The 16,836-nt window shown below is 46.1% G+C and overlaps 1 protein-coding gene across 6 annotated transcripts in view; it reads left to right on the top strand.

The window, feature by feature from the left end:
- The window catches only part of HHAT (hedgehog acyltransferase), a 179,994-nt gene that overhangs the window by 56,819 nt on the left and 106,339 nt on the right, over positions 1-16,836 (top strand). For all 6 annotated transcript variants that reach the window (XM_081121197.1, XM_081121193.1, XM_081121198.1 and 3 more), the window contains one exon: positions 1,196-1,346. In XM_081121197.1, the coding sequence (XP_080977323.1) occupies positions 1,196-1,346 (151 nt within the window). The remainder of the gene's footprint in view (positions 1-1,195; positions 1,347-16,836) is intronic.

Below are 16,836 nucleotides of genomic sequence, written 5' to 3'. Positions count from 1 at the left end.
TGCTAAAAAAGCCAACCATTTCCTTCCCCCTCCTTTTACATCACAATGAGGGGAGAGGCTGTTTATTTTGAAAACTGGGGACACAAACAAGTGTCAGATAGCAGGAGCTTCTCTTCTTTTCCTATTCTTTGGCCGCATTAAACATGCTAGCATTCGTTGAGATGCAGTAGAAAAAAATAATTTTTATAAATTTTCTCCTTGGATTAGAATCCTGAGATTATATAAAATTAATGCATGATGAAGCCGAAGCTCCTCTGAGGTTTCCCACTGCGAACTTGACTGTTCAATTACAGATACTCCATGTGGCGTGAGGACAATTTCATGGTGCATGCTTACAGAATGGGAGAGATGCCGGCTCGACATCGTGGCATTATAAAGGGTGGCTAGTTGCACCAGTTATTTAAAACACCAACTGTTCCCTGCCCCCACCCTCCAACCCCAATATCCGCTTAGAGCACGATGCTGTCTGTTAATGTCTGACCCATTATAGCGCCCAGGTAACTTAGTGTACAGATAACTTCTTAGACGACGTAAGATAGGCGTGTCTTTCTTTTAGGCAAAGTGGACGTATGGAGCCCTGAATTTGCTGGCTACGTTAGGGAAGCAATTATTCGCTTTCTAAAGTGATTCTTTGCTTGCCTGAAGGATTTGCAATAGAATACCTTAATCAGTGGTTAATTTCCAATTCTTTTGGACATAGGTTTTACAGAGCACTTCTGTTGGGCCCAGTGAAGCATCAAAATTCAAACAAATATACACCTGATCGCTGCCAGAAAATGTGCTTTTTGGAATTTCCAGGTCATTTGGTCCTGTGTAAAATCCCCCTCCCTTCCCCGCATCACGTCGTTAAGTCTCATATAGCTGCACGTGTAGCAAGTCTTCACGTCTGACGTGTGGGGCCCTCTTCCCCCACTGTTTTTGATTGGGAAGGGCTGTTGTAGACATAAATAAACTCTACGTGTAGCATGTCTATTCTGTTACACTACTGCAGTTATTTATTCTTAATTTAAATTTATTTTGCAATATAAAAAAGCGCCTGCAACGCCAGTGCGGGAGGCTTTGTAAATGTGGGTGCTGAAGGGGAGGAGAGTGGGCGGGGAAGTGCGAGCAGGTGGCGCGTCGCTGGAATGTCGCGTCTTTGCCAGGAGACGGCTCCATTTGCTGTCGCGTGTCTAACGGGCCCTCTGTCTTCCAGGAGGACTGGCGCTGGCCCAAGTGCTCTTTTTCTACGTGAAGTACCTGGTGCTCTTTGGCATCCCGGCCCTGCTCATGCGCCTGGACGGACTCACGCCGCCCCCCCTGCCTCGCTGTGTCAGCACCATGTTCAGTTTCACCGGCATGTGGAGGTCAGTGGCTTTTTTAAGCCCTCAGGGGTGTCCCGTGGAGGAGCCATGGCTTGGTCAGCTTCAGAGGGCCTGGGCCACTGTCCTATCTCTGTCCCTCACTCAAGCTGCCATCGGCCCTTCAGTTTTTTCATCTGACAGGACGCCAGTCGATACTTTCTGCCTCTCGGGTGTTGCCAGGCTGTGATGATATTCGAGATGGGGAAGGATGTCACCAAGACTGTGCAGACGCATAAAGGGTTATGTCCAAAGTGCTTTCTTACTAACTTGGGACATGCTGTTAGACAGTGATTATTTTATTGCTGTCTTTCCTTGAGAATGGCGTCTGTATATGTGGGACTGTCAATTGAGAGGATAGACTTAGGATAATAGTGTGGGCCAGTGTCAGCATTCACTAGCTCTAAGACCTGGGGCAGTTCCCTAAGTCTCTCAGTTTCCGTTTCTTATCTCTTAAATGATAATAATGAAATGCCCGTCTCCGAGAGTTGTTGCGAAGATTAAATAAGCTAATGCATTTAAAGCATCTGGCACATAGTAGGTGTTAACCAATGTTAGCTTTTACCTTTATGTGAATCCTGTACTTGGTGCACATGAGCAGATAGATGCTTATTCTAAGTTTCCTTACTCATCTTGATTTTGCTCCATAACTCCAGGTTGGCCTGGAGTCTTTGTTCCAAAAGGTCCCCCACCCCTGCTGTTTCTGATTTTTGCCCTCCACGTGGGCTTGCTTGGCCACTTGTTTTTCTTTTCCCTTCCAGTATGTAACTAGCGACAGGCTTGCTTTTGTAATTGCAAACCTAATATAAGAATCTCAGGGTAGGGATTGCACATCCAAGGGAGTGAGTGCCCACTTCAGTTTTGCTCTCTAGGCGCCTCCATTCGCCTCACCCTAGTCTTGGCCCTGCTCAGAACCGCCCCTGTGGCTCATTCATGTGGCTCATTCAGTCCTATGGTTCATTCCAAAGGGAAGAGCTCAGTGACTATTCCCATATCTAATGTTGCTATTAAAAAAGGGGTGGATAGTACACAATACCCTGGTTTCCCATAGTAACCTATTATAGATGCTGAATTTATCTAAGCCTCTGAAAAAACATTTTGTTTTTGGTCCAGTTTGCTTTTTGGGATCAGAAATGTCATCTGGCTATTGCAAGGAATGCCAAGTAATTGCTTTGATTTGTCCTTAATTACTTTATCGGATATCATAGGTTGCCCAGTTTTAATGGCAAGGTTAGCAAAGGGGCTCTCTCTAGCCGGGGGCAGGGAAAGCTCTGTTAACTTTTGACCTCCTCATAAAAGTAATTTACTGAATAAGTGGGTCAGGACTCAGCATGATTTGGGGGACATGTCACAAGTGCCTGGTATGCGCCCAGCCCCTTCCTCTGCCTCCTTGGTGTGAGTGCTTGCACTAATGCCTTTCTCCGGAAGCACAGTCTTCTAATGGGCTCCTCCAGTGTTAGTTGGCATCATAAGAAACCATGGCTTCCGGGGAGGCATGCTGGCTCCAGGCCCCTGACTCCTGGTCCATAAATACCAATGCACTGATTGGCACAAGAGGCAGTTTAGACAGTTGACTGTATTTCATGTTAAGATTGGTTATCTTTTTGTCCAACCTTCAGTTTTATACAAACCACAGAGGTGAGAGAGCATGTCATTTTTAAAAATATATATATTTTTATTGATTTCAGAGAGAGAGAGAGAGAGAGATAGAAACATCAGTGATGAGAGAATCATTGATCGGCTGCCTCCTGCATGCCCCCTGTAGAGATCGAGCCCACAACCCAGGCATGTGCCCCGACCGGGAATCAAACCTTGATCTCCTGGATCATAGCTCAACCGATGAGCGACACTGGCTGGGCAAGACCTTTGTCATTCTTAATTAGCACTAGACTCAAATAGTGTAGACCTCAGGTTGTTGAAACACTCTCTCCTCCCTCTCAGTTACATGTGGGCAAGGAAGCAATGATGAAAAGCTACTCTGAGGGGGAGGTTCCAGGGTGACCCTGGGAGTGATTTGGTTCTAAAGGGGGAGGCCCACAAGGACATATATGATGAAGTAACACACATGGTCTTTCCAGGGAGGGACCTAGACTTTGGGCCTGGCTTCCTTTACCATTCATGGCTGCAGACACCCCTTCACATTTGTGTGAGGTTTTTGAAGGGCTTTCTGGTCTACCAATTATACTTAGAAACACCTAGGTCTTCATTGTTTGTACACAGTGGCCATTCCACACTAAGGAGCTGGATTAAGGAAGGGATTTTAAGTCTCTCTGAGCTGTAGTGCACATTTTAAGGCTCAGAAGAAGTGGTTCTTTAATTGATAAAAGAATAAAACTTATAGTTTATCTTTTGTGCTGTTTGCAAATGCTCCTTGACCCTTAGGAGGGGGTGTGCCACGTTCACATTCAGGGGCCGGTAGCACCACCCTACACTGCCCCTGGCCGCCTTTCTCTGACTTTCCTCGGTGAGAATGCAGGTCAAGGGAAATGAAGTTTTGAGCTTTTAGTTTCTGTTTACACCTCACTCCAGTGATATTTCTGGGGCATCTGTTGAGGCCTCGCTGCAGACAGAGAATTGCTCCCGTTTCCTGGATTCAGGTCTAGAAGAATGGAGTCGGGGCAAATGTGAAAGCTGGGAATGCTAATCTTTTTGCTGGGCCTGGGCAGCCGCTCCTGCGGTGACACAAAGGGCAGGGAGGATGGGGAGGTGGAGGGAAGAGATTTAAAAACAATCTCTGGAGATTGTTTAATGGTTACTCGAACTTCTAGAAAATCCACATTGAGTGGGGTTTAGAAGTGATGATGGGAGATGAATATTTAGCATCCTGTTTTAAAGGAGCCTTACCCACCCGGACAGGGTGCTGGCTGACTGTGCTGTCTGTCAGTCCACTTAGCCATGAGAGAGGACTTGAGGCCAGCAGCCTGCCGTGTCAGGGGAATCGGAGCTCTACATCCTAGAACAGGTGAACCTGGCCATCAGCAGAGAGATAATGTTGCCTGACATGGTAATTCACATTGATCACGAAACATTGCTGTTCACCCAGATGGCCCCAAACCTGAAAGTTAGGATCTCTGATGGGCTTGTTTACTTTTTTTTCTAGCTCTTCTCTTTCGTATAATTCCTGCTCAGATATTTGCAGGCATAACAAAACCCTAAAGACTGTGTCTATTCCCACTTGCATGATTTTTCTGTGGCCTTATGGACCTGAGAAATTGAAAATTTTCTGCTTAATTTTTAGGTTTTGTGTTTTAATTTCAGTAGGCTGAGATCTATAATGAGTATCTTTTGCCAGGAGTCATTAAAGATGATGTAGCGTGTCCAAGGTTCCAAATTAGAAATCTGATCATGTTCCCCTGATTTGATTTCGAGCTAGGGAAGCAAAGTGTGCAAAGTGATAGAATTTCCCCCCGTGGCTAGTGAATTATGGGTCCATTTCAGTGATCTCAGGGACCTCGCACAGCCTGTCCTCCACATTTCTTGAATTATGATGCTATCAGGTCTTCATGGGCAAACTCATGCATCACTGCTTATCCCAGAGGTATCTGGGCGCTGTTGGTGGCTGCTGGACCTTAAGATATGGGAACATGTTTGGGTTGGGGGTGGGAGGAGCCTGAGCCCCTTCTTTCAATTGCATGAACTATTAGGTCACAGAATTTAAGTCCCTAGGTAGAGAGTTGGTCCAGGCCCACGGTAGACGATGAAAACCTGCTGGCTCTGCGTGAGTCCTGCCTTTGAATCACGTCTTACCTAAGGCTGCAGGGCAGGATGGCAGGACGGAGCTGCTGAAATAGATGCCAAGCCTACCAGCATTGCTGGGTGGAAATGGGCAGCATGAACATAAAGGAAGAGATGGAAAAGGTGCTGTTAGTAAGAGCTCAGTTTTTTGGGAGGCAGCCTGGTAACTAAGAGTTTGCTGCTTACTAGCTGTGTGAGTCGGGCAAATAATTAAAATGCTCTGGGCCAATCTTTTCATCTCTAAAATGGAGATAATAACACTTGCCTCATGGGGTGATGGGAGGGCTGATTGAGCCTGGCGGATAGTAGGTCCTCAGGAAGTGATAGCTTCTTATGTTTTGCTCTTGAAAGTCTAACAAAGCCAGAGGTGACAGAGGTCAGGCTGAGGGCGGGCAGGGGAGAGGCAGTGGGCAGTGATGGGAGTGGCTGAGTAAAGGCTGTGGTCCAGCCCTGAGCCTCTGGTGGGGACGATGGTGGAGACGTCGCAGGCTCTGCCCTCAGAGGAGAGAGCTTGACCAAGTTACTTTTGCTCCAGTTTCCTTACCTGTTGAATGAAAGGCAGACTCTTGTCATGAGATGTCTTTGTTCCCTTTCAATTCTATCGCTGTATGAGGCCCAGGCACGTCGGATGGGGATGGCCAGTGTCCTGGTGCTAAAGTGCTCCCCCCACCAACCCATGTGATTGGGCAAGTTATTTAATCTCTTTATGCCTCAGTTTTCTGAGGTATTAAAATAGGGCTAATCAAGCCCTGGTCTGGTAGCTTAGTTGGCTAGAGCGTAGTTCCGATAAGCCAAGGTTGCAGGTTCCATCTCCCGTCAGGGCACATATGAGAATCAACCAATGAATGCATAAATAACTGGAACAATAAATCGATGTTTCTCTCTCTCTCTCTCTCTCTTATAAATAAAAAAATAAAAAAATAGGGATCATCATAGTATTTGTCTCTCAGGGTTGTTGCGAGGGTTAAGTGCGGTCATCTCCTAAGGCAGTGTATACAGAGCAGACATACTGTAGACATCAAAGTGTTAGCTATAAATCACAATTACAGATATGAAAGTACACTTTACACTTGTTTGTTTTTCAATTCCCCAGAAAAGAAAGGCCTGATAGGGAGGGTGGTTGAGGGGGTGGAAGGTGGTTGGGGTGGTGCTAATATGTGGAAGTCATGGATTTCAAAATGGGAATGGGGGGGGGTCCCTGTAAGCTGTCCCAGTGTGGCCTCTCCTCACGCCTGCGGAGTTCTTTCCGCCAACAGTTTGTAGCTGCTGGATATTTGCATTACCTCACAACCCTTCTCTCTTATGACCCCCTCTCAATGGACTCAGAAATCATAGTTCTCCTTCTCACATTCATATTTAAAAAGCCCCTTACCTTTTCCTCCAAACACAGACTAGCGTTTATCAAAGCGGGCAGGGACTAGCAGGTCGAGGCATATTTTATGAGCCATCATCATGTTTGGCTTCCTGGATTTATTTTTACTTCAAAGACAGTTACTCTGGCCTCTTCCCCATTTTCTCTCTGTGTGGAAGATGTTTTCAGCTCACGTATCACCGAGTGAACTCTCGGAATGGAGGCTTTCAGAGTGAGGAGTCTGATGGAGGAAACACCAGGGCCTCTTCAAGTGGAGGGCCCACATCTGGAGGCTGACCGCCTGGGTCCGAATCCTGGCCCCACGGATTATTATCGGGTGATCTCTCTGTACCCAGTTCCTTTTTCTGGAAAAGGGAGATTTTATATAAATACCTCTTGCAACCAACACTCTGTACTTTTCATGGCAATAGTCACACTGCACAGGAATCGCTTCTTTCCATACTCACACCCCATCAGACTAGAAGTTCTTTGAGGGCAATGATCAGATATTCTTATTTAGTGCTGTGTCCCCTGCACCTTCCTTGGTGCCCAGCATTTAGTGTGCACTCAGGGTATCTTTGCCGAGTGAATGGATGGTCACTCTTCTCTGAAACTGTGATCACCAGGTCTCAACGGCACAGTCTTCAAGTATTTTGATCTGGCAGCCGAGCGGTGCCACACACAGGTGTGCCCACCATCGATACCCACTTCTTTATCTCCCCAGTTTTCTCATTAAGTGTTATTACGTGGCGTGCCAAAATATTGTGTCTGCTAGCAGTTTTCTTGAGAATGAATCTGCCTTGGAAGGAATGAGGAATGCACGCCTTTCTTAATTACTATCATTATTTTATCAGACATTGTGCCACGTCTTTGATACCAGATGAGGGAGAAAGTTGCAAACATAAAGGAAGAAGAGAGATCTAATTCAGACTTTGATGCGAGAGAGGAGTTTGACAGCTTTGTGTCTTTAGGGATGGGATTTTCCTGAAAGATGACATCCCAGTCCCTCACCATGGAAGCTGAGCCTGGACGCAGGGCTGAGAGAGAGGGACCCCTAAGATGTTCCCGCAGCCATAGTAGTAAGAGTGATACAGCAATACCAGTAACAGCAGCTCTGGCAGCCGCAGCCGCAAACGCTTAGAGCTTCCCTCATGCCAGGCTTCATGGTACTTTGTTCGTTCGTGGATTTTAATACTTAGATGCGAGAATGCAGTCGTGTCTAGCTCACTGAGCTTCTGGAGGCCAGGGACTACTATACCCATACTTATTTTCTATTTGGTATTTTGCTTTAAAAGAACACATGCCTGTTTTTAGTAAGAGCCTTGCTATCCCAAGTGTGGTATGAGGCACAGCAACATCAGCCTGTCCTGGGAGTGTGGGAGAAATGCAGGAGCCTGGGTCCCACCGAGACCTATTGAGTCAGAATCCGCTCGATCACAAACTCTGCTGCACATGAAAATCCGAGAGGCATTGGACTGGGCTAGATGATCCTCAGGACTTCTTCCTGACATGCCCAAATCAACTTAAAGATACCAACTGAAAGACAGATTGGCACCCTGCAGGGCATGGCTCAGAGGTTGAGCATCGATCTATGATCCAGGAGATCTTGGTTTGATTCCCGGTCAGGGCACACGTCCAGGTTGTGGGCTCCATCCCCAGCAGGGGGTGTGTAGGAGGCAGCCGATCACTGACTCTCTCATCACTCATGTCTCTATCTCTCTCTCTCTGTCTCCCTTCCTCTCTCTGAAATCAATAAAGATATATTTTTTAAAAAAAGATGTGATACATATATATAGTGGAATACTAGTCAGCCATAAAAAGGTGAAATATTGCCATTTGCAACAATATGGATGGACCTTGAGGCAACCTATGCTAAGCAAAATAAGTCAGATGGAAAAGTACAGGAACTATATGATTTCACTCCTAAGTGGGGTATTAAAAAATTTAAAAAATGAACAAAGAAAAGAACAAGAAACTCATAGATACAGACAACAGCTTGGTGGTTACCAAGGGGAAGTGGGAGCAGGAGAAACGGTAAAGGGGGCCAGATGCATGGTGATGGATGAAACTAGACTTTAGGTGGTGATCACGCAATAGAGCATACGGATAGCAGATTGTAAGATTGTGCACATGAAACTTAGATAATGTTCTTACCGAATGTTACCTCAATTAAAAAAGAAGGAACTTTCCAGCACACTAAGCCACTCCCACTTTGCAAGTGGAACACAGCTCCTAGAACTTGCCTGCTTTGTGCGCAGCTTCTACAGGAGAGCCGAACCCAGGGCCACGGACCCAGTGCTGCCGGTGCCTATCTGACCACGTGCTCCAGCTTGAAACTGGGCTAACTGAAGCTTCAGTTTCTATAAAGCACTTGCTGTTCTGAATTATTAGTCTTGCACATTTAAATTAATTTAAATATAGGATGCCAGTAATTAAATAGAAAAAAAACTTCGTTGTTTTTCTGAATAAAAGGCACGCATATTTTCTTACTAAGTTTTTTTTGAGTTTCCTTTTTTATAACCCTGATCACAGCCCTTGAAAACCACATGTCATTCACCTTGACTGGACAGGGGAATGTGACTGTGCAGATCGCCCGCTTGGAGATGTTTGTATATGAAGCTGAGAGTAGAAATAATTCACATCACGTTGCTGCACTGCTCTAATGAACAGGGAAAAAACCTTCAGGTAGCTCATTATTAAAGGCGCGCACTGCAGAGCTTCCTTGTATATACAATTTGAGCGTGAACTTATTAGCATTTCAGGTTGATACCGCTTTTAGATTTAATTAGATTTCAGGCTCCAATCAATTTATTAAATGAATTTCTCACTGCATAAAAGGTGTAATATGCCCATGACAGTCGCTTTTCATCACTCTCTTCTCATTTCCTCACGCGCCCAAGCAGATCTCCGCTTCTGTCTTGGATTCAAAGCCAGAGGTGATTTTGCAAAGACACTGCGCTGTATAAACGTAGCCTCTTTTGTGCTTAGAGACACTAGGGCCATGGGGAGGGTTATTTTTTATCCACATTGTCTGACACGAATACGTCTCTTGTAGATTTGCCATCAGTAAAGTTAACTGATGCGCAATAATAACACCATCTTCTGTTTCGGTGGCCCTTTGTCACTGTGTCTTCCTTCTGTTATTTTGTCATGAAGTCCACAAACCTCTGTTTCGACTATGATGAGAGTACTGGGACTATTCAAACGGTGGGAAATTAAATGTAATGAATCAAGCCATATTAGAGATTCTCGGGATGAGCTGGAGAGCTAGACCTTAGGTGCAGGAACTTACTGATGTTCCACATTTGTTTAGAGGAATGCTCCTCTGAGCCACAGGGGGACCCAACGCTGAGTTACTGTTTCCTGCATGAACTGAAGTCAGCTGTGGGCCCCTGGGCCATGATCGCCTCATCTGTGAAGCGGGGCTCCTGTGTTTGTGGGGTCAGGGGAAGTGGTGTGAAAATAGGTCACTTTCTGATTATGTTCAATAACCAGGATCCAGATAAATAATGTCTATAACACAAAGTGGAAGAATGGTATTATCTGATGCATTTTTTAAAAAAAAATATATCTTTATTGGTTTCAGAGAGAGGAAGGGAGAGGGAGAGAGAGAGATAGAAACATCAATGATGAGAGAGTCATTGGTCTAGCCAGCAACCCGGGCATGTGCCCTGACCCGGAATCGAACCCCGATCACCTGGATCCTAGGTCAATGCTCAACCGCTGAGCCATGCCCGGCCGGGCTAGCTGATGCATTTTTAACTTCTAAGTGAACTAGGACCTCAGATGAAAGTCAGCTGTGGCCAGCTCACTGAAGGAAGTTTAATTTTTACTCTATGTACTTTATGTCTCTAAATGCATTGCATTCTGAAAGTTCAGTTGGAAAGGGGATTAGAGACACAGAAAGCAAAGTAGAATACTGTAAGTATAACCCATTCTATAATATAAATCTATTTCAATAATATAGGGATAAACCTTTTTTTTTTTTTTTTTGCCACAGAGCAAAAGCTGTGTTCAGAATGCTATGACTTCACAATTCAGGGAGAAAATTTTAGTTAAGCAGCAAAGCCCAGAGACAAAATGTCATTGTGGTTGATTTGCAGGCTCATCTCCAAGGACAGGGCTAAGTTTTTACTTTTTATTTTTGCAAGACTCAGCATGGGCTAGGTTATGTAAGAGGTCTGTGAATTAAAAAAAAACACCTTCTAATTTCCCACCTGTGCTTTGTTCCTATAAGGAATGATAAACCCTGTTATTAACCCCAGGCCTGATTTCTTACAAAGGAGTGAATGGAAAGGTGCTAACCTGCCATGGAATTATAGTCCCAGGGTCTTCTTTAATCTGGAACATCCCCAGAGTCTTTCTTCATGATGTTGAAAAGTACAATTCTCCCTGATTTAATAGAACAGTCCCCGTTCTGACTTTGCATGATGTTTCCTCAGGATTAGATTCAGGTTATGCATTCTGAGCAGGGATGCTGCATAAGACCTGTGTCCTTTTTAGGATATCACCTCTGGAGACACAAATGTGTCCATCTGTTCTCATTGGTGATGTTAATTTTCATCAACCTGAAGACTAGACCGAACACCCTTCCGTATAGTCTCATTTATCCATTGCATAGTTACTTTTTTTTTTTTTTGGCTTTGCAACTGATCAGCTATCTGTGGGAGACACTTTAAGACCATACAAATATCCTGTTCTTTGTCAAAATTTCCCCCTAGAACAGGATGGATGATCCTCGCCTGAGCCAGTCTTTACTCTGAAGGTTGCAAAATGATGAATTTACCACTTTTTACGTACCAGTTGGCATTCTACTGTAAAAAAGAGCTTCTCCCTCCATTTGTCTATTTATTATCTATATGGGCGTAACAATTTCTGTTTTCCAGCAGCTCATAACTCATTACTGTACCTAATACTTTAGGGCTCAGAGTGTCCCGTCTTAGCCAGTGGGAGCCCCATCAGCCTGAGTTGGATGTGCTGAGATTCATTTGGGAAGGATACCTCGTCTGCAGCAACCCTGCCCTGCCAGCCACCCTCCTGCGGTCCCTGACGTGTCTGTAAATAAGTTCAGGGTCATGGCTGGCCAAGTGCAGAGCACCAGCAAGATGAGCTTCTGGGGCATCTCTGCTCCTAAGTAAGCCTTCACGTGAACCCCAGTATCTTGCCTCGTGTCGAGTGGTGAGCGGAACACTGGAGGGAAGAGGGAACATGAGAATGTGGGTGGGGAAGGAGCCCCCTACCGCACGGGAGTGGGCCCAGGGCCTAGGTGGGAGGGAGAATGAAGGACGCTCCTGTGTGGGTGACTTTTTAGCAAAGAACCCTTTCCTCTAGGACATGTAGCACAGTCAAAGTCCCAGAATCTGGCCACCCTGAGGCAGGTCTTTCTGTGGACTCAAGTCAGGCTCCATAGACTGTTCTTCAGCCTGCTCTGGTCAGGGCTGTGGCCTCATTCTTGACTTCACAGATGCTTAAGAACAGGGCCCATCCTGTCCTGTCCCTCCTTGGTGCTCCAAGCAGAACTGACGTGTTGACCTTTTCGATCAGCAGCCCTTCATGTTCTGGGGCCCCTTGGACCATGGGATCCCAGACCTCATGCCCTAAATTGTCTTGTGGCCATCTGATAAACCACAGTATTGGGCCTCGGTTTCCTTTCATGCTCAGAAAGGAAGTAGAATTAGAATCTTTAAGACCCTCTTCAGCTTTAAAATTCTCTGATTCTGAAAACTGAGGTAGGAATTTTATGCGCTTGGATTAGTAGTCTCACATATTTGTCCCACCCATCAGCCCTAGGAATTCTGTTCTTGTGAAACGGGCACTTTGCATAGGTTATCTTTTAAAATAATTTCTTATCCCTCCAAATTATCCCTAATGATAGAAGTATAATCAGGATGTTAATTAATACATTTGTTAGCTGTATCATAGAGACACGTAGACACAGAGTACTCTCACAGTAAGGGAAACGGATTTCTGTAACAGCCTGTTAAAGGGCATGTTTCTGAATCTTCCTAAGACTACATTAACCGCTTACCCATAGTGAAGCCACTCTAATCAGCTGCTCATTTCTTCGTCACTCGTTCTGAAGGATTGTTCTGGAGATGCTGAAAGTGCTGTTCACATTATTAATAATTAGAGCTTTTATCTGGAGACTGGGTGCTTGTCTAAGTACTCCGACTGTCTTCTGCCCTATGTCCTTGGCTGCTGGACAAGGGTGGGACTGACCGGGCGTGTGCCCGTGTGAGTGGACTGTCAGGGCCCACACACAGACCTTCAGTGTAGGGAAAGGACAGTGTTTCCTCTATACCAAGCCGACTTCCGAGGTGGTTAATTACAGGGGATTTGCCACCAGCATTCACAGTTCATACCTCCCAGTACCTTTCCTGTAGTTTGCATTCCTCGAGAGTTAGGGGCTCCTGCAAATTCAAGAGTCAAGAGCATTCAGCACTGTCATCTGAGGGCAAGCCTCTTGGTTCGCCTCTTGTTGGCCTCAGTGATAGGCAGGCAAGTGTCCCTGCCCCGGTCGTTGAATCCCACACAGGTTGCTAGCCTAAGGGAAAGCTTGATTTGCTGATTATACTGTGGCTTTGAAAGCCCCTTCAGCTTTCTTCCACAAGGAGGGGCAAATCTGCCCATGAAGAATCCGAAAAGGAGAGAGAATGCAGCTCCCAGGCCCTCTCAACCTAAAGCCATGTAATGATTTTAAATAGTTTCCATTGGATAGTCTTTATTCCTACGATGATGTGATTGTTCAGGTGACTCCTAAGAAGCCCGGATCTTGGTGCAGAGGGTGGGAGAAGACACAAGAGAATGGGGGGCTGCCAGGCCGGGCACCTGCGTGGCTGGGAAATAGCTCAAGAGCCAGCTCAGGTGGCAAGACAGCAGGTCTGTGGGCAGAGGGAGGGGTTCGGGATCAAGGGGGAGAACAAAGCACATTACAGGACTGTGAGGATGTGGCAGGGAGGCTATGCCCAGAATTGGACACGACTTCAAAAAAACGAAAAGCAACCGGGAGGGGTTTTAGCAATGGAGGATTAACAGTGTGTCCTCTGGAGACACACAAGAGAACGTCCTGTAGAGATTTCAAGGGAATGGCCCTGAGGGGTGTCCAGTTGAAAGACAGGGACCAGGTAGGTTCCAAGGGAGGTTAATCGAAGTCACCGCAGGGCACCATCCTCTCACACGCTCGTTTTGACAACCACAAAGGACAGGCGTCTTCTGTGATGGGACACAAGGGCTGTATAGTGAGTGGATAGTGATCAGCTTGGAAGAGAGGCCCAGAGCCTCTGAGAACTCGATGGATCAGCACAGTCGTTCATGTTCCAGCGGGGACCCCTGTAAATGTCACCCACTCTTCCCCAGCTTACCTGTACCACAAATTCCCTCATCTCTTTCAAGCCTTGACTCAGCGTCACCTTCAAAATGGGACTTATCCTGACTATTCTGTTTAAAATTGCAACGCCCCACCCCAGCCAACCCCCTTACTCTGCTCCACTTTTTCTGAGTGTGTGTGTGTGTGTGTGTGTGTGTGTGTGTGTGTGTGCTCACCACCCCCTCACGCACTGTGTGCTCTGCTTACCTGGAATGCAACGCTTCTCTCTCCTGCTGTTGGAGCGGAAGCTCCGTGTTCGTCTGTTTTGTTCACCGATGTGTTCCAAGAGCCAGAGCAATGCCTGGCACCAAGTTACTCTTGGTTCAGCGCATGAATAAAATGAGGTGAGAGGCAAAATTCTCACAGACAGCAAAGAAGCCAAAATGGGGAGGAATCCCATGCTCAAGTTTGGTGTGAGAGAAAAAGGAATTTTCCATACAGAAAGGTAGGCAGCAGAAGCTGTGTTTTCCTGAGCGGTTTATAAGTCCTGCCAATCAAAAAATCCCAGGTAATGGGCTTTCTATCAGTACTTGTTCATTCAAGATTCAACCTCTTTGATAAGAAAATCATTATTCTGATATATTATTCATTTCTGGTGCAATTGAATTTGAATGCAGTGTGGCTTATATCTCTAAAATGTGAGGGTTTTGCAAAAGGTTGTGTTAAATAGGTTCCTGCTGGCCCTGAAGAGCTAAAGTGAGAAGTCGGGGCATTAACCAAGGGGAGGAGAGGAGTTCAGGAGAAGCAGATAAACCCGGGGCCAGGGCTAAACTGGGATTCTTTGGGAGAAATGGCTGAAAAGTCACTCTGAGGCCCTGTTGATTTAACTGCGTAATTGCTCTGCATTAATTAAATACATAAATGTTGAGTAAACACCAATTAAAGCCTCCATGAGAGAGAAGCGGGCCTAATTTGAGTCTTACTTTGTGCTCCTTGACTAGTGTTTGCAGTGGCACCCATGTCATTATTTTGTATGTTGTCAGCCTCCCCCAAGTATTTGGTCAGTTCCCCTTGACCAGTCCCCCCCTTCCCAGAGCCTCTTTCTGTAATGTCCTTTCTACTCTGTAGCAAGTGGTGTTCAGTGTGTCTTGGTAACTATCAACTCCCGGGTTCTGATTTCCGATCTGGAGCTTGGAGAGCTGACCGTTACGGGTCAGGCTGCCTACATGCTGATTATTGAGAAAACCCAGGAAAACTGCCCACGACCATATCCACCAGAGTACACTCCCCTCGAATGCATGCCGTCCGTTAAAGAGGGCTCAGCAGAAAGTTCTGCATGCTCATCTCATGTCACTTCCAGGCCTTTGTCGTCAGCAGTCTACAGAGCCACAGTCCCTTGGGAAGGGCAGTACATCACTCACTGTTATTTCAGATTAGCCCAGTGGGCTTATCCGTAGGAGGCATAGTCCTTAAAAGCTTTTCCACGTCCCAACATAGAGCCTCTACTAACCACTGAGATGCAGAAGGAAGCCAAGAATCTTATGAGCCCATTTTAGCAAGAACAGTAACCCTACAAAAGTCCGCAATGCATCTGAAACACACAGCTTTGAGATCTGGTCGCGGGTACCCTGGCTCCCTAATCAGCCAGGGTTTGGCATCTGAGCTTTGCTCCCTGATGTCTGATAAAAGGGTCAGGACCCTAGGTTTGTGGGTTGCTCAGACCTTCAAGTTACATTGGGCTGGAATGGACCAAATGTTTTAGAAGAACGAAGAAAAAGAGACCTGTTAAAGTCAGGAGGAAACTCCTGGCCTTAAGCATTTACTAAATAAAGGAAAGGTTTGTCTGAGCATTTTGGCCCCGAGGGTACTCTGCCAGGAATAATGACCGCAGATTTAAATGAGGAGAGACATGTCTCTACTGGTTTTCTTGGGCATCTCCATGTGGAGTTGAAACGCCCTTCTTTAGACCTGGTTCCCAGGAGAATTCCCTAGGGGAGAGCCCCACTGGACATGAAAACTGAGGCTCACATACTAAACAGGAGAATGTTCACGTTCACCTAAGAGTTGCTATTCTGGCTCAATGAAACACCCAGAGGACTTCCCAGGCTTGACATTACTGCGTGTCCTCAGGCAAAACTCCTTAATGAGAATATTAGTCAAAACGAATGTTTTCACCGAGGGAGTGAAACAGGGACCCGCTGACCTGGTGGTGGATTATGCTGGAAATTTTAATTGAGGTCCTCGACATTTAACCTGGGGGTCATCATTTCAGTCAGGTGTAAACTCGGTAATAGGGAAAGATTGTGGAGACTTTATATACTAAAAATAATGTTCCATGGTGGAGATTTTTACTTTCGGTTTAGAAAAATACTTAAAATATGGAATTACAAAGCCAACATTTTCACCCCAGAAGACAAAAATAGCACATTGTAAGGCGCACCAGGCAAAAACAAAACAAACTAACAATCCCTAACAAGACAACCAAAAAACCAGCCACTATGTGTTCAAGCTTCTTCATTATGGAGTCATTTCACATACCCTGCCAAAGACACCATTTTTAAGAGGTTAAAGAAGGTCTTTGATTGGAGAGGGAAGAAATGGGAGGTCCGCTGTGACCTTCATCCACGCTGGCTCAAGCCGGCTCAGGTCCCTCGTGTCCATCTCCGCAGGACTACCGCCGTCACTCAGACCTGGCCTTCCCACCTCTCCTGGCCTCCTCCACTGCTTCTCCGAAGCCAGGTGGGATCTTTCTAGAAGGCAGATCTCTGTCCAGTCATTCCTTTGCTTAAATGTGTTTGATGGCTCTGTAGCACCCTTAGGAAAAACTGCAAACTCTGATACGCGAGCATGCGCGGAGAGGCAGTGTGAAGGCAGCGCTGAGCCCGTGGGCTCTGAGCCGCACTTGCTGGCTTAGGACGGTGCCTCGGCCACTTTCCAGCTGAGAACCCAAAGGCGAGTTATTTACCTCTCTGGGTTCAGCTGCCTCCACTGTGAGATGGAGACAAGAGTAATGGTACAATCCTGAGGATTAAATGGGGTCTGACACATACTGAACACCCCAGAAACATGCACTATTACTATGATTATTTCTCTCCTGCCTCTGC

This window comes from Miniopterus schreibersii (genome assembly GCF_964146895.1).
Source record: "Miniopterus schreibersii genome assembly, chromosome: 19".
Classification (NCBI taxonomy): domain Eukaryota; kingdom Metazoa; phylum Chordata; class Mammalia; order Chiroptera; family Miniopteridae; genus Miniopterus; species Miniopterus schreibersii.
Note: the sequence above shows the minus strand (reverse complement) of the source record. Positions and strands in the feature narration are given on the sequence as shown.